General features: G+C 38.8%; 1 protein-coding gene across 3 annotated transcripts in view; it reads right to left on the reverse strand.

Moving 5' to 3' along the window:
- LOC111863449 (fizzy-related protein homolog) overlaps positions 1 to 11,284 on the reverse strand; it is a 16,530-nt gene extending 5,246 nt beyond the window's left edge. Inside the window, exons 1-6 of one of the 3 annotated variants that reach the window (XM_023849796.2) lie at positions 11,099 to 11,284; positions 9,999 to 10,114; positions 4,733 to 4,840; positions 2,654 to 2,797; positions 579 to 716; positions 187 to 375 (exon numbers count right to left, since the gene is read on the reverse strand). In XM_023849796.2, the coding sequence (XP_023705564.1) occupies positions 187 to 375; positions 579 to 716; positions 2,654 to 2,797; positions 4,733 to 4,825 (564 nt within the window). In that variant the 5' untranslated portion in view covers positions 4,826 to 4,840; positions 9,999 to 10,114; positions 11,099 to 11,284. Of the gene's footprint in view, positions 1 to 186; positions 376 to 578; positions 717 to 2,653; positions 2,798 to 4,732; positions 4,841 to 9,694; positions 9,833 to 9,998; positions 10,115 to 11,098 lie in introns of all 3 variants that reach the window. The other 2 variants (XM_023849795.2, XM_023849794.2) reach the window with 2 other exon arrangements.
- Between the last annotated feature and the right edge of the window lie 7,303 nt (positions 11,285 to 18,587).

Consider the following 18,587-nt stretch of genomic DNA (forward strand, 5'->3'; position numbering starts at 1 on the left):
AAAAAAAAACTACAAACAAATACACAATGCATAATTTTGCTTTATTCAAGACCGACTGCAGCAGCTAACTTTACATTTAATACCTGTACCCTGTTAACATAATAAGCAATAATCAAATTGAAATTAACAGAGAACAGAGATGCATTTTACCATCCTACATAAAAATGACATGGAAATATGACTTACCTGCTTATTCCATGCAACTGAAGTTACATAGTTGCCATCTGAAGATAAATCAAACGACATTGTGACTTGGCTAGTGAAGGCAGACCAAAGATACACACAGCCTTCCAATCCCACACTTAATATATTTTGCGAAGACCAATCCATAAGGCTGAGGTAAAAGTCGTCTTGCAGGCCAGGAGCATCCAACACCTTCAAGAAAAAGGAGTATATTGGCAATATCAACTCTCAGTAACATCACCTAAACCATGTCAGTCTTAGTTACTGATCAGTGGGAAACTGGACATGACACAAAGGATGTGCTCTAGGCAAATACTTCATTTGTGAATTATAGCAAATTAAAAGCAATATAAACTATATATATATATGACCAGAGTTAAACATTATTACAGTACCTTGAAGGGCTTTGGTGATATTTTCTTTGTTTCTTTTCTTGCAGATGTAAGCAGCTTCTGGCTTACTGCACTAACTGGTGACAAAGAATAGCAAGCCAGTGATGATGTGTTACTTCCCCTCCTATTTGGTAAGGAGTACTGAAAGAACAAATTAATGACTCTCTAGTAACAGATAGTGAATCTATTTAAAATGCACATACCAATAAACGTGGCCAATCTACTGCCTGTATTTAAAGCAACACACTCTTCTGATAACTGCAAATCAATCATGCATTCCTCTCTAAATCAATGTTATCATACTGGCCCAAAATAATACAATCACAATTCATAATTAACTCTATATGCTCCACCATTCATTCAGAAGTACAGGAAGTGGCATGTTTGTAGGAGGATATGACAGCATACTTGCACAACAGCAAAATGGGATTCTGCTCATTCTGCAATGGTATTGTCATGCATTAGTGACTACACTGGGTTTGGATTGGCAATTGGATTTATGCAACACTTAAACACTATAACTACAACACTCTCCCTAATTGATGCACAAGACTTCTTACTACAGCACATACTAAGTCCCCTGTGTCTTCACTAGCTACTGCCTGGTAATGGATCCCAACAATGTCCCCATTCTGCAGACATCGTTACTGGGTGGTGAGTGCCTCTCAACCAACTAACTCAACTGTTGACTCAAATGCAACTCACGACCTTCATCAGACCTCATGTTATAGCTTCAGGTCGGACTGCACAGAAAATGGTGCCAACCACATAGAAAGCACCCCCTAATGTGTTGTTTACCAGCCACTGGATACTAACAAATCCTTGTTTAAAGATGCCATTGCATGGCTAGAGTGTCATAACCTAGCTATGACTGATTCATTTGGTTTTCATGTTTCGTTATGGATACCTGGATATGTGATGAAGGTGCAATTAAGCAGCACTGCTGAAAGCAGCTAGGGTTTGAGGCTGAGATCAAGAAAATGTAGATCTATACATCCACTCCCTCATACACCTTCATGGCGTAGTGCTTAATTAGTTAAGGACAGGGTCAAATTTACCTTACCGATTTTTCTGACATTCATTTAGATTCTGAGCTACATAACATCTCAATGCATACATTATGAAATAATTCACAAACAAAAAGAAAAACACAACAAACTGTGTTCTCAAACACTTTTTCAAACTTCTTAATCAGTGACAACCAGCTCAGAGCCATGATTTGACAATTGTTGGATATCTACCAGTTTAAGAGATGTCGGTTACATCTGTAGTAGTAAAATGACACCAAATTAAGTATGAAATAGTTACCTTATTGGAGAGCAAGCGTAATGTATTAAGTCTGAGCTTTTGTGAAAATCTGGGAGCATTTATTTATTCTACATAAATATTTTGGGCGGACAGGACCAAGCAGTATGGCAATCAAGGCATTCTCATCATCACGCAAAACAGACTCCAGCATATCTGCCAAAGAAACCATGCCAGTGGGCATGCCTATCTCAGCAGGGGTACCAACTGTCCACTCAGACATTTTCCAGTTTCTCTGTTGTTACAAGAGAATGTGTGTGACTTTAACTACTGCCTTCCTACTTAACTCCCGAATTACAATTTCTTACTATCCTCACATCTCAACTGAATGTACATAACCTCTGCAACTAATGCAGCACATTAAATGGTCTACACAATAAAACAAAAAATACCAACATTGGTGAGCACAGATGTAAAAATATGCCTGATATGAGGTTCTCACAGTGGTGACTAGAGTTCTAACATCTCAGATATTACACCATACAGTTTGGTGAAAATCAACTGACATTCTGGTGGGACACATCACCTCTAGCATCATGGACAAAGAGTAACCAGAGCTTGCTCCATATTTCACAATGCTTTCTTTCTTGGCTTACTCTTAAACATGGAAGATGGTGCTGATAGATTCTTCCAAAACGTTGGTTGGCTTTCATCGGACTATATAGCACTAGAGCCCAGATGACAATTCTCTTCAAGCAATAATATACCTAAATAATTAAATAAATGTTACTATTATTCCCTGAACTAAAAATACTAATGTAAAGCTGCCATACCTGAAAGAGATTTGATTCCCTGAGTGGGACCAATGTCCTTCTCTCATCATACTGGCATTTAACGTCTTCAATGCTGGCACCTAGAAGTTCATTCTTCAGTAGGCAAGGGTACACCAATCCATCACGATAGCCTCCACTATTCTCCTATATTTAAAAACAGACAAATTTCAAAGGCAAAGTAAGTAAAGGTATCCCTGTAAAAGGCCGTAGAGGCCGATAGAGTTTTGAGATGCTGAGGTTCCCACATTTTCTAGACAAATGGCTCATAGATGGCGGTAAGGTTGTCAGCCTTAAGCACCGGCCGCCCTTAACCCCCAAGAATATTCCTGGTACTCACTTCTGTTAGAGGCTGAATCGACTCCAGGGCCATAGTGCGGCTGGAAGGATTAGATAAATTGGAAAAATCCACCTCATCGGGATTTTACTCTGCAACCTTCCGGCTTGTAGCATAGTACCTCAACCAACTACACTACCGCGTGCCCCCAAAATAACAGATTAAGTAAACAAAATACAGGGATAACACACAGTTCTTTGGTTAAGACTGTGTGAGAGTTACGATCCTTTAAAAATGGGGGGAGAGTTTTTAAAGTGTAAAACGAGAGATACTGTAAAAGACGGTTCCTTAATGGATTCAATTTTTCCCCATTCACTTTTGTTCAATTTAAGAGTAGTTTTAACAGCTGAGAATTGTTAAAATAACGGTGAATTGAGTCTCCTAATCTCTGTCAATATTCAATTAAACGGCATTAAATTTTAAATGAAAATTAAAGTGCATAATGCACCTTACTTACAATACCGAATTCCCTATCATGAGTCTTCCAGAACCTACAAAACCTCTTGTACTGTTTCCACACACACAGACTGCTGCCATTCTCATGCACACTCCATGCATGTGACTTTCATACTACATAAAGAAATCATGATCCACTATCATCAGTATCATCATGAGCTGCAAGGTGAGCATCAGGACCATTCCATCTCAGAACAAATTCTCACAACTTCTTATACATTATCCTATGCCTCTATATCCTGCACGTTTACACTGCATAATTCTTTGGGCTATCCTATGGCATATCATCCACAGAAGATGTTCACACCATTAGGCTTTGCATTCTTTCTTCTAAATTAAAACTTCCCAACTGGGTGCCTATCATAATCATCCACAGAAGATGTTCACACCATTAGGCTTTGCATTCTTTCTTCTAAATTAAAACTTCCCAACTGGGTGCCTATCATAATCATCCACAGAAGATGTTCACACCATTAGGCTTTGCATTCTTTCTTCTAAATTAAAACTTCCCAACTGGGTGCCTATCATACTACTGTGTTTATGATCACAAAAGTTATGTCCACTTACTCACAAATCTTCACTGTTTCAACCCACCTTCTATCAACTGTATTTAGTGTTAAACTTTCAGACCCATTAACACAGGTACTGCCACACTTTTCTTAGAATACAAGCACATGTACTTATCAGCCTTATTAGTTTTGGTCATAACTATGTGATACAGAACATGGTAAGCAGTTAAAATTTACTAGCTACTCAATTATAATAAGACTTTTATCAATGCATAACTGCCTCCAAAAGTCATTATTTTTGTATTCTTCAGACAAGGGGGCTGACCATATCTTGGAAACAGTGTTAGTTCCCAAAAGCTCAAGAAACTGACAGTTACCATTTTCACTCTTCACAATTAAGTTCTGATTATGCAAAGGCCATTAAATAAACAGCAGTAACAGTGCCAGTGATGCAATAATCCTGATTCCACACAGCCCATGTGATCCACCAGATAGGGGGCATGCGTCACTAGAGCGCTCCTTTTGTTGCAGCAATATCTGAAGTGGTGTATTAAAGGAAAAGCAGCAGAGTGGGCTTCCCATATCAGCAGCAGAACACCACATTGCTCACCTACAGGAACTGCTGGTAGACCACACGAACTGATCATGCCAAGAACTCACCAGACACACATGCATTAACACCCCAACAGAATGCACAACTTATTTTATTCATAACGAAGCCAAAGTTATTATTAAGCAAATTCATTAGCACAAAACATATACATTATTCAAAATACTCACTGTGCTCATGGCAAATTTAATCTGCCAGTTGTTTCCAGCACGTGTAGGAATGAAACGGTCGCCAATGTTTCTACACCATGGACCTTGAGCCATGAGTGGAATATGTGTCTGCAATTATAATACAGATATCATTAGCATCTCACACTTCCTAGTAATATGAGAAAAATGAGGATCTCCCTAATGAAGTTCTCTGAACATCCCATAAATTTCAGAACTATTCAGAAACTTATAAGAAAAAATACTGTGTATCTTATGCATACAACCGTTCTTTCGCAGATGAAATATGTACACTGAAGGGAACAGAAAACACACTTAAGAGTATGAATTCAAAATGAACAAAGTATAGGGCTTTGAGATTCAAAACAGTTACACACTGACAGATATAGAAAATTCATTAAAAAAGCAACCATGTTTTCTTTCAGAAGTTTTTAAACAAACATTTTACCTCACACGAAATTACAATTGAAAAGATATTACAAGCCTTATTCAAAGATAACAATGGTCTCTCTGTCAGTTAAATATTATTTACACTACACTGTCACGATTTTATGGATTTACTATAAATGGGGTTTGGATTGGGTGACCGGATTTATTGATCACTTGCAGAATGTAACTACAATAACGCTTTCGCTAATTCATGCACTCATCTTCTCATTACAGCACATGCTAAATCTTCTGTTTGTTTTCATTAGCCGTGTCCTGGCAACGGCTCCTAACAATATCTTCTGCTTACGTCTTTACTAGCTGGCGAATGTCTCACAAATGATTAAGCTGAGTCTGATTCTTACGTTATGACTGACAGTCAGTTGGCCAGTCTGTCTTAGAATAAAGCACCTATCTGGGACTTACGAACAGATCTTTTATTACTACCAAGAGAGTTGCGGATTTTTTGGTGTAGGGTGCTTTCTCTGACAAGAGAGCAGGTCTGTTGTTTAGAATTTCTGCTGGTCCTCACCAGCATAGTCATTCTTGGATCCGAGTCCTGAGGGGCTAGCAGGGCTGGGGCAGAAGTATTCCATCCTGCCTCCATGTGGGAAAATGACTAAGCTCTAAAGTTGTCATGCTTATAATACCTCAGCACGGATCGATCATCAGTTGTACTTCAATCATATCCATGGGAATACGTTTGTCTGCAAAGCCGTTATTCAGCAATGGCTGCTGTATATTCGCTCATTCCACGGTCGTTGCCTAGCAACGGCGTTGTTTATAGTCATTATTTAGCTACAGGTCTACATGCTAAATGTAATAAACGGATGATTATATCACACATATTACATTCATTGTCCCAGTATCTTAGTCAATGATAAACAACATTAATTTATTTACCGTACAGTTACAGAGGGGAACAGAATGTAATATAAAATATAATGTTTTAGATTCAGTAGTTAATGTAACCCCAGAAATGCGGGTATACTCGAATGAGAACAGCATACTGAGAGGAACATCTGGACTGAAGAGGTATGAACAGGAGGGTTGAGAGAACTGCATAATAATTAGCTTCAGAAATTTTACTCTCTGCCAAGCATAATTATAATAATACAGTCAAGAAGGGTGAAATGCGAAGGGAATGCAGCATACATGGGGTTGAAGAGGAATGCATACATGGTTTTGTTGGGAAAGCCAGAAGAAAAGGGGCCACTAACAAGACCTAGACACAGGTGGGAGGATAATATTGTGATGTGTTGCGCTATGAAGGACAACCCCTCCCTCACCAGCGGTGATGTGTTGGCATTGGAGCGCTGTCGTTACTAGGGTAACAGGCAAGTCAACACTCCTTCCACTACCCTGCCAGCGGTGATGTGACCAAGGGATGCCGCGATTGCTATGCAGCCGTAAACAACTCCCGACAGCGTTGCCAGTAACACCTGTAAACACGGCGAATAGGCAACAAGGAAGCGAGGCATTTCCCGTTGTCCCGCTGAGGGTTTATAAGAGAACTACACTGCCTACGAAGACAGCTGGAATCTAGCAGCAGTCGCGGAAAGAACAACCGGACACGTGTGTGATAATCAGTGATAGTTTGTGATAACTGAGAAATAATTGGGAGTGTGTGATACAGTGACACTTATATAGCTCCCATACTGTGCATACGTGTAGACTACTGAAGACAGAGTGAATAGAATATTGTGTACAGTTTGTAAATTGTGGAAACCCGTAACAGTGTTATAATTAATTGTAGCCAAGACTTGTAGGTTGTTAAATAAACCAATTAACAATCCAAACGGCGTCTTCAGTAACCCAACACACGTTACAATATTATAATGGATCTTAGAAAAACAGAATGGAGTAGCATGGACTGGAATAATCTGGTTCAAGATATGAGACCTGTGGTGGGAGCTTGTGAACAGAATAATGAGTCTCTGGGTTCCATAAAATGTTGGGAATGTTTATCGTGTTCTCGAACACTCACTGTCTCACTGTCAGCAGCCACTTAAGACCCTGATGACAGACTAATACCTCACTGTACACCAAAGCACTGCCTTCTCACATCTCACTGTCAGCGCCAAACAAATTTCTCATCTCACCACACACTATTTCATGCCTGTTTTCTTATAAACAAAGCTGCTTCCAAGCTCATGATCAAACTGAACTGTCCTCTTATCCTGGTGTGCTTATTCTGGAAACATCCTGCACGTTCCTGGTTGTCTCTGGGTAGCAGGATGGACTGGACAGTTCATAAATAATACAGAAGCTGTTGGGGGGAGGAGGGTAAAGTAGAGAAGTGTCCAGAAGGGAACGTACATGCATGCGTGTGTTCGCTCCCCAGGCTTGTGTTGCACCACATTACGTTCTTAGCATTTCTTGGGGTTTGTAATAGATGAAGATACTGTGAGAATACTTCAAGGAGGATCTGCTAAAAATTCCACAGAAGGCAATAAATCTGAAGCAAAGAAAGTTATCATATAAAACGATAAGAGATGTGAAAGTGAACGAAATGGCCTAAAAACTTTAAGAGACAATAATCTACCAGCCATTCAGAACTACAGTATGGTTGGCAAAATATGAAATGCATTTTCTGCAAACTCATATTACATACGGATGGCCAACTGCAGTGGTATTTTCACTAATGAATATGGTGTGGATTAACATGCAAGTTCTTTACTATCCACGTGCAGAAACTCCAAAACAGGGAATAAAAAGTTTTAAGAATTTATTATTGAAGCTGATGTAGCCATGTTTTATTCAAAGGGTGAAGAAACGGTTGTTTCCAGCTGAAGTGACAGCATTCTTTTAAAAATACTGAGAAACCACTGAAGGTGAAGAAGTACATGGAAGAACTGATGAGGGGAAAAAAGTGGAAAGTGTGGTAATAAAATACGCAGAATCAGAACACAATTCCACTGATCAACTGTCATTCAAACAACATGCATGAATAACGTGCAGCTGTAATACCCCATGCTGCAGCTTCTGAAGTCAATGCTCACACACCTCCTGAACCACAGAAAAGATGAGCTGCTATTATCTTCAATATTTTAACTAATATGTGAACTGTACAGCTAATAATTATCAAACAGCCATACAGCTTATATTACTTAATAAATAAAACAGTTTCAACCAAATCCAACTAACAGCTTATGCACAAATGAGTTATTCCATAAACTAAAAGTTATGTATAAAGTATGTCACGTGCCTGTTCAAGAAAAATTTCAGAGCATACCTACTCAAGACTTAAGAGCCATGTAATGTACCCCCTTGATACCCTATGTATTTCCATTTTGAATTTTACAAATACATTTCATTCTGCTTGCAACAGAACCTTTGCAATACCCCCCCCCCAATTTAACATGTGTATAACACATTCAAGCCTATAACAATTACCGTGTTCACAAAAGCATACCACTGAATTTCAATCTGTGTTAGATGAACCAAGTCCACTACTTTGCATCCCATTTCTCTAAGATCTAGCAACTAAAACCATCTCCAGTCAGATATCCTTGCTTAGGTACAACTATCATCTATCAGTCTATCAATCTATGTTCTTCCCATAATGGCCATGTTCCACAGCCATATGTAACACCAATAAAAAGTGGCCTCCGTAGTCTAGGGGTAATGTTCCCACCTCATGACTCAAGGTACGCGGGTTCAAACCCGGCGGAGGTCGTGGAATTTTTAAGGGCGGAAAAATTCAGGGAACAAGTCCTTCAGGAGGGACTTTAAGCCGTGTGTCCTGTGTTGTAGCTTTACGGCACATAAAGGAACCTCATGTCCCAAGGGGACCACTGAGCCAAATTGATCGGAAATTTCCCGCCCAACAGTAGTCTCTAATGCCTCTGATAGATCGGGGAATCATCGAGAGATACCGCTGAGCCAGTAGAGGCCGAACTCGCTGGCTGAGTCGGGACTGATGGCACACACCAGTATCAGTAGGGTATAGAGACTGGTAGAATATCACAGAGGGGANAATAAGAGATAAAATTATACTTCTGCATATTCTAACCTTATTCAGACAGATGGGAAAACAAGGGATTGTGCACAAAACCCTCCCCACAACTGGACAACAAAGAAACAACTACCACAAAGGTGAAGTAGGTCAAACTAGATAATGCAGGGCACAAAGACAAGTAAAATAAAGACAATACCATTAATGAATAGCAAGATGAATGTAGTGATAACAATACGGGCAGCATTCCAGGGGAAAAAATAATAATTATACAAAGTGAAATCCACAGCAGGATTGAGCAGTGTTGCTGAACAGAAAAGGAATTTAGTTCCAAAGACAAATAAACACAAAGAAATTCAGGCCAAAACACAATGTGAGCTGCAATGCTGGGTGAGACAGAGTAACCAAGCACTGGGCCCAGGCGACCAGGAAAAGGATGCTACAGGAATTATGGAGTGGTGGAGCGTATTACGATACAGGACATTACACACTATCCTTGCACACATCTTTGTGTGATGCATATTCCATTCATGCTGGTGGCATACATGCACCTCTGTGGTGATGAGACACACATTCCATACCTCTATGGCTGATGTGCATGTGTCTTTCTCTTTGTCAGTTGGTCACAATGTGGATGGAAATTAATTTCTGAGATTTGACATTTTGTTGATATCAAGTAAGCATCACTGTTCATTGGTGGTTTCTTGTTGGAACTATTACTGTAATGGTGGAAACAAGTGATCACAGTTTGGGCACACCCCACTGGTGAAGAATTATAAAAAGACATACAAACATACCAACAAAGAAAGCGACCACACCACAAACCACATTAAAAAATCAGAACACACAAAAAACATAATCGGAGAAACAGAAAACATAACATACACAACTCTATCACAAAACTGCTTCCGATTTATTACTGACTACTACAGACAAGAAGATGGGCTGGCAATGGGAGCATCATCCTCGGCAATCCTAGCTGAAATATTTTTTAGAAGTTCCTAGAACACAACGACACACGCATAAAAGCCTTGCAAAAGACAAAATAATTGGCTGCTTCAGGTATGTAGATGACATATTTATAATATCCAAAGGAAAACTTACCCACATAAATCTTCCACTACAAGAATTGAAAAACATCCAAACAAACTTACAATTTAGCATGGGGAAGGAACAAAACAGATTACCTGAACAGTATAAAGGACACAAACCAAATTGGTTCTAAATTTCAACAAAGTCTTTTTAAACCAAACTTATAAACAAACTAATTATAATAATTTATAAATATTTTAATATATTCATGCACACTGCTGTAGTTGTTAAAGGCTCAGATATTATATTCATGACATTGTAATGATATTGTATGTATGTATTGATATTGACCAATCACATTGTAATAGTAGTTTCTGCTTGTACTGATATGTCATTCTGAAGATGGTCTCTCAGACCAAAACAAGTCAAGGATGACAGATAAAAAAAAACATGTATCAATCACACTGGATGAAGTTGATAATCTGTTATAAAAAAGCATAACCACCCCCCCAAACAACACATAGGTTCAGATCAAGCAGAGAACAAACTCCACAGCATCAACAAGAACACAGAGCACACCGACGGAATTCATAAAACTGTAATGATGAACAATAATAGAAAAAATTAAGATATGAACTGATTCTTCTATGATTAGATAGAAAATGTCTCTCAATATCGAATAAGCCTCCCAGCAATATTCTAACCGAAGGGATAACAGACATGACTGGCGCATAATCAAAAGAGCTATGAACACCAACATGTGAAAACAAGTAACTCATGGCGACAATAAACTAAAATAATGTAATCCTGCAGTTAATTATAAATACCATACACTAATGACAGGCACCGACAGCAAACGCACCGATGTACATTTTTATTGGACAAGGAAATGTACTTCGAACAATCCTGTGACAAATAACAATTAAGCTGGACGTTTAACACATATTACGTACCTAATTTACACGTGCGATAATCCAAAATATTGCTTCTCGTACAAGCGATCTTTCCTCAACAACACAATAATCCCAATAGGTGAGAAACAGGGTATCACAATCACACCTTCTTCGACCACACAACACCACAAACTGAGCGGCCAGCAACACCTACAACGGTAGTAACGCTCGTAACGCTGTTGATCGATTACGTAACAAGCGGTAACAAGCGTAACAAGTGTACCCGTAACCATAGTAACGGTAGTAACGCTGTTGATCGAATACGTAACAAGCGGTAACAAGTGTACCCGGCGATTACGTAACAGGCAGGTGTACACGGTAATTATAAAACGGTCTAGACCGGAGGGGAGAGGGTAGAAACTGGCATAGGAGAAGGTGAAACATCGTAACTATTAGTAGATTCTAAAGGGTTCTGACGATGGTGGATGACACACGGAATTACTGAGGTTTTGGACTTTTTCCGTCGTCTGGAATTTTAGGTAATAGAGGACACGACTTTTCGGAAACTGGATCTGTTTCCGTCTTCAGGTGAGAAAGGAAGACACCTTGAGATAAGCTTTTCTAAGGGGCCCAACTGAGTACGTGTCTTCCTTTCTCACCTGAAGACCGAAACAGATCCAGTTTCCGAAATGTTGTGTCCTCTATTACCTAAAATTCCGGACGATGGAAAAAGTAATAAACCCTATTAATGCGGTAACTACTGCCTCAATGTGTGGAGGCTCACAAATCTCGACCCATCAGAGAGCCTAAACAAACCAATTTGAATTCCCACAATTATATGCGGTTATGGTGGTCCATTATATGGAAATTGGTAAGTATGAATTTTGATTTGTTGTGGTTGCGAAACGGAAGTAGACATTTGCGAACGAAGTTACATCTCCATGTTAAATATATTTTTTGTGTATATGAGTGTTATGCTTACTACCAAAAATTAAATTAGAAATATATAGCATTCTTTCAAGCCCAGTATTTTTGAGGTTATGAAGAACTGTCATCTTGAACCGCTGCTACTCCCGTCTTCACCCTACCACCTAAAACCATCGTGAAGTCGGGAGCGGTTCTTCGTCACAGGCTCTCGCGTCGTGTTCACAATACTCCCTAAGGTCGCCGCAGGGAATCCAAGCTCGCAGCAGAGGGCCTGTCAGTTAAAATGATCGACCATATAATAATAACGATTTAATGAGAACAAAACACAATATAACGCACTACAAGAATGTACAAAACAGTAGAGCACTGCGGGCATACAGTGTTGCTGACAACCCAAAATACACGGCTGATTTCAGCCCTATACTTATCCGCACTTTGTGGCATCAAACTGAGCCGACATGCCCAGTTCCATTGGCCCACCTACATTATGTACGGAAGTCGTTACACCACAACACAATTTTTATGGTATGTTGTGCAACTTTCTTTCGGTTAAGCTCAAAGATTGTAGAATCTTAGAAGGAGTTCTAAGAGTACCCTGATGGTGTCATAATTTTTGTATTGCTTCTTGCAGTATAAACGCATCAGATTCTTCAGCTTTCCAAGGGATCCAGCACGGTATGTCTGTTTTAATTCATGGTGTAATTACGTTATTATGTGTTGCTTAATCCAATGAGTAAATTAAGTTTAGTATATGTCTGTGTTCAGTTTATTCAACATAACCCAAAAATTTAGAATGTGTACCTCCTGACTCATGTTTTGATTTGTTATCCTCGTTCCTCTAGTTTTCAAAATTATTATCCCCAGAACCCAGTTCTCAAACAAAACATTATTTTCGTCATTTATTACAAATCTGTATATGAATATAAAGGTTACATGGAATATGTCACAATACTGATGCTTTTAATGTAATTAAAATTATCTGAAAAGCAGAACACACTATCAGTAATATGATTTAAGAGAGAAAGAGGTGGCACAGTCTTTGCTATGAGGAATAGTAATCAAATTCACAAATTCTTTTCTATGGCAGTCCTTAGCAAAGTGTGTTATTTTCTGGTCTGAATAACTATGGTAGTCCATTATGTAAGGAAGCTCACTGACTTCCTTTTTAGGGCCGTGCCATATCTCAAGCGGTTAGTCGCTGGCTTCCCACCGCGGCGGCCCGGGTTCGATCCCGGGTCTGGTCAAGTGGGATTTGTGATGGACAAAGTGGCATTGGGGCGGGTTTTCTCCGAGTACTTCGGTTTCCCCTGCCAATCTTCAGTCCACCAATTTCTCCACAATCACCCTCACCTATCCTCTGGGGCTGGTACAATAGGCCAGAATTTGCCACAGTACAAGGGACTTAGTCCCACCCCACTAACAATAAAAAAAAAAGAAACTTCCTTTTTAATGTTCTTTCAGCAGGGTGCTGCAGTGAATACCTGACGACAGCTGCGTTTGTTGAAGAGGTTGACAGCCTCTTTGATAGTTTCAATGGTGGAATGTGTGTTGACCCTTGGAAAACACTGCATTGCCTGCTCAACGATATCAGTCCCCATATAGAGCACTTGAAAATGGCAAGTATGGGGATAAATAGTTGGATCTTCCTCAAGGATGGTAAACCCGCCTTTCTTCATCCTCCTCCTTCACAGAATGGGTGGCTAATTGACATCACTGCTGCCCAGCATGTGTGGAGGACACTGAAAGAGGGTTGGTTTTAAGTACCTTCACACCCGAAGCCTGAATCAGGATCCCCTTGAGAACATATTTGGGGCTATTCGTTTGAACTGTGGTTCTAACCCAACAGTGGGACAGTTTGTAGATGCCCTGAAGACTAGCATCATCAATGGCCTTTCTTGTAGTGGCCGGGGGAAGGGGGGTGGAACTAATTGTGAGGATCATGGTGCTACTCTTCTGGATAACCTACAATCGTTCCTCCGGGAACCTGATGCTGCTTCATGAAATCTTTCCACAAGTCATGACAAGGAAACTCCTGCTGGTGTGCCTGAGAGTTTCCATGTTGCTCAGCAAGAACAGATGGACATGAGTACTGCAGTACCAGCTGGTGACATGGAAGTGTTCTCAGTAGCTTACATCAGTGGTTCTATTGTCAGACAGGTTCTTCTATGTGTCAGCTGTGATGCATGCAAGACATGCCTGACATCTGAAGTGCTGCTATCAGCCAATGTGTTCATATATTTCAAGGAGTGCAGTAATACAGAACAGTCTCTGACCTATCTTTCTGAGAAGCTTGTGGGGCCTGTTGGTACTGCTGTAACTCTAATGGAGCATATGATGGCAAAGGTGGCCCACTTGAATTCAGTGGAGCAGCATATCACAGCTGCTATTAAGAGCACCATTGACTTTGAGTGGATTAGGTGTACTGGTTGTTCACTTCACTATCAACGAATTGTAGATGGTATTGTGAGATGTCTCACAAGAATTTACATTCCTTGGTGGTGTAGGTGAAGAAACACGTTGATGACTGAAGCAGCCAGGCAGAGGGCCACAAAGAGGAAGATTAAGCTACTGACCCATCAGTAAGTCATTAGGAAAGTAATGTTTCTTCATCTTTGCTTTGTAATATCCTGCTCATACCAGCCCTGGAAATTTGCAGAGAGCAGTTATTGAATTACTGGAATAATATATTCCAGTTGCTGACATGAGCATCAATAGATGTTTCATAAGTTGGAGAAAGTAACCCTGGTGACAAGCAACTGCAACTACCATGCCTTCACATGCTCTTGTCTCAAACCTCTGGTATTGAGTAATTTCTTGATAACATTGTCACCTACAGTCAGAATACGTACAAGAAACCTATTCTGATCTTGAGCTCCATCTGTTCCTTGTTTTGGAGACCTGATTCCTCCTTCCAAGTATATTAGAACATCATTGTCAGAAGATGAAAACCATAAAAAATACAGTTGCAATCCTTATTAAATACTTATAATCTAGCTCAAATAATTGACTGTCTGACCAGAATAGGTCCCACTTCTGTCACACTTATAGATCATTTCTTCTTAGATAAGAATGTCTTCAATAAATTTCAAACCCATTCCGCAATAAATGGTTTTTCAGACCATGATGGACAAATCTTAGTACTTGAAAATTTACAGGTGATAAAGAAAAGGGCCAATGTAAGAGCATTTAGGGATATCAATGATGAATACATAGCACATTTCCAACGGGCATTACAAAATGAAAATTGGGAAGCAGTTTATGATCAAGAGAACGTTAATATGAAATTTAATAAATTTCATAATACCTTCTTAGCAGTTTTAGAAAACAGCTTTCCCCTGGTGAATAAAAAAAGGAAAGACACCAATAAATGGATAACCAAAGGTATACGAACATCTTGCAATCATAAAAGAGCTTTATACAACTCAGTTAAAAAATCAAAGGATGAAAGATTGGAATCATACTATAAAAGGTACTGTATGACATTAACAAAAGTAATAAAAGAAGCTAAGAAATTGTACTATCAAAAACTTATAAGTAACTCGGAAAACAAAATACAATTAACCTGGAAGATTATTAATAAAGAAAGTGGGAAAAGGAGGGGCCCAGATAATATAACCGAATTGAAAGTGGGGAATAGCAAAGTAACTAATACTAAGAAAGTAGTAGAAGTATTCAATAAATACTTTATAACTGTAGCTGAGAATCTGGAAACGAAAAGTGCCAATAAAAATGAAGCTATTAAATTCTTAGACACTTTGAAATTTGATAAATTCCCTGAACTGAAGCTAATACCTACAACGTAGGTGGAAATAAAGAGCATACTTATGTTGCAAAAATCAAAAGATTCTACATTATATAATGGGATTTCTAGTAAAATATTGAAATACCGTATAACTGAGATAAGTAAACCATTGTGTCACATATTTAATGCATCTTTTGAGCATGGAATATATCCTGATAGAATGAACTTTGCCTCATTAAGACCTATATATATAAAACATGTGAGAAGGCAATTATGGCAAACTATAGACCAATATCATTGCTAATAAGTTTTTCTAAGATTTTTGAAAGATTGGTGTACAATAGGATAAAGCAACACATATATACAAACAATTTAATGTCTTTTGCACAGTTTGGATTTAGAGAAGGCAGTAACACAGAAATGGCAATATATACATTGACTAATCATATTTTAGAAACTTTGGAAAGACGCAATCATTCATTGGGAATTTTTTATGATTTGACAAAAGAATTTGACTGTGTGAGTCATGAAATTCTTTTGAGTAAATTAGCAACATACGGCATTGGTGGTAAAATGAAAATATGGTGGAAGTCCTATCTGGAAAATAGAAGACAGTGAGTTGAACTCTATAATAATGAAAATGGTAAATGCTGTTCAGACTGGGGAACTGTCAAATATGGAGTGCCACAGGGCTCGATTTTGGGTCCTTTGTTGTTCCTTTTATATATTAATGACCTGCTGTCAGCATTAAGTACTGACAACAAGTCATTGTTGTATGCCGATGACACAACTATGTTAGTGTCAGGTATTAATATCAATGAAATTCAAGAAAGGTCTAAACATACGTTAAATTCCTTAAATCAGTGGTTTAAATACAATGGCTTATCCCTAAACTTGAGGAAAACTAAAGTGTTAGAATTTGAAACAATCAATCGTGACAATATGCCTGTACATTTAAAGTTTAGTGATGAATTATTACAAGAGGAAACTCATATTAAATTTTGGGGCATTGAAATTGATAAGTGCTTGAATTGGAAGACACAGGTTGAATCATTGTTACCCAAATTGGGAAATGCATGTTATGCAATACGAATTATGAAACCATACAGTAATGTTACAACACTTAAAATGATATATCATGCATACTTTCATTCACTCATGAGATATGGAATAGTTTTTTGGGGTAATTCGTCAGAGGCCAAGAAGATCTTTCTCTTACAAAAAAAGACTATTAGAATAATAATGGGGATGAATCATAGAGAGTCATGTAGACCAGCATTTATAAAGTTAAATATATTAACACTGGTGTCTCAATGTATTTTATCTCTGATGACTTTTATGATAAATAACTTGGAGTATTTTACTTTTAATTATTCAATTTATGAGAGACCAACAAGACACGAAAGAAATTTACATGTCCTACAATCACATCTCGCAATGAGGCAGAAAAGGGTCCATTGAATGAGTATAAAAATATTTAACAGTCTGCCCGGATATTTATCTAACTTAGTACATGATAAAAAACAGTTTATAAATGAAATAAGAGATGTCCTAATACATAATCCGTCATATACTGTTGATGAATTTTTGCTCTTCTGTCGGGATCAACAGCTAAGGAACAGAAGGGGAGTGCATGCTGACTGATGGATGTCCCACAGTAGGCATTAATATAGACATTAAGTGTAAGTGTAAGTTAAGGAAGGAGAATTATCTTGTTGGTATAATTGTATGTGTAACATTGTATCTATTTATTTGAGGTATTCAGTTTAGATTTTAACTATGCTTGAATTGATGTTTCTGCGATTTTATCTGTGATTGTCTTGTGACTGTTGGACAAGTTTTATATTCAGTGCCAGTTGCACACTTGTGAATACCCTGAAACGCTGATGTATGTATGTATATGTATGGTCAGAGTTCATTCTGCCCTGTAAAGTAAAGTAAAACCATCCCTGTACCAGGCTGTGAAGGCTGATAGGGTTGTGAGACGTTGAGGGTCCCACATTATCCACACAATCTCGGCTCATAGATGGCGGTAAGGTTGTCAGCCCTACTCGCCGGCCACGCTTTATACCCCAGGAAAATTATTTAATTAATTCCTGGTACTCATTTCTGTTAGAGGCTGAGTAAACCCCAGGGTCTAGTGCAGCTGGAAGGATTAGGTCAACTGAAAAAATCCAATGACCTCATCAGGACTTCCGCGACCTTCCGGCTTGTAGCATAGCCCCTCCTGAAAATAATTATGTTTCAGTCAAGAATTGTGTGGGAAATTTTTTTCTGACTCAAATGGCTCTTGTTTATATGTGGGTAAGAATGAAGTGGCATTTCTTTATAACTGACTTGCAGTCTTCAGGTTACCTGATTCAGGTTGAAACACCAAGGAGCAGAATCAATGTTAGGATTCACTGTGTATTTTGTAATTAAGTTTATTAACTACTTCCTAGGTATGAAGTGTTATGCCACCTGTTATGCCGTGGTGACAGGGGGCGTGGAGGTATCCCTGCTCCCACCTTCTGTACTGCAGTCACAGGGGGTGGGCTAAGGAAACTGCTAAATTACTTTCTCGATCGTTGCTTCATTGGCTAGGGGCACACTGTTCACTGGGCTTGGCAGGAGGGCGCAGGTGCGAAATGTGGTAAGGGAGGAAATCACAACAACAAAAACCCACGTTCTCGCCCTATGCTACCCTATATTAGTATAAACAATCAATACACAACTATATACATTTTAGTAATATCACAATTAAAGAGCCGACTGGTGTCGGATTACACATTGCACTTTTCTTAAACGATTCTTGGACCTCATCTTAGCCTCCCTTTCACCCAGTTGTGGGTCGCTAGTCTCCTCTTTCTCCTATTCTACTCATCCACTATATATATATAT

Source organism: Cryptotermes secundus, unplaced genomic scaffold (assembly GCF_002891405.2).
Source record: "Cryptotermes secundus unplaced genomic scaffold, Csec_1.0 scaffold1863, whole genome shotgun sequence".
Lineage (NCBI taxonomy): Eukaryota > Metazoa > Arthropoda > Insecta > Blattodea > Kalotermitidae > Cryptotermes > Cryptotermes secundus.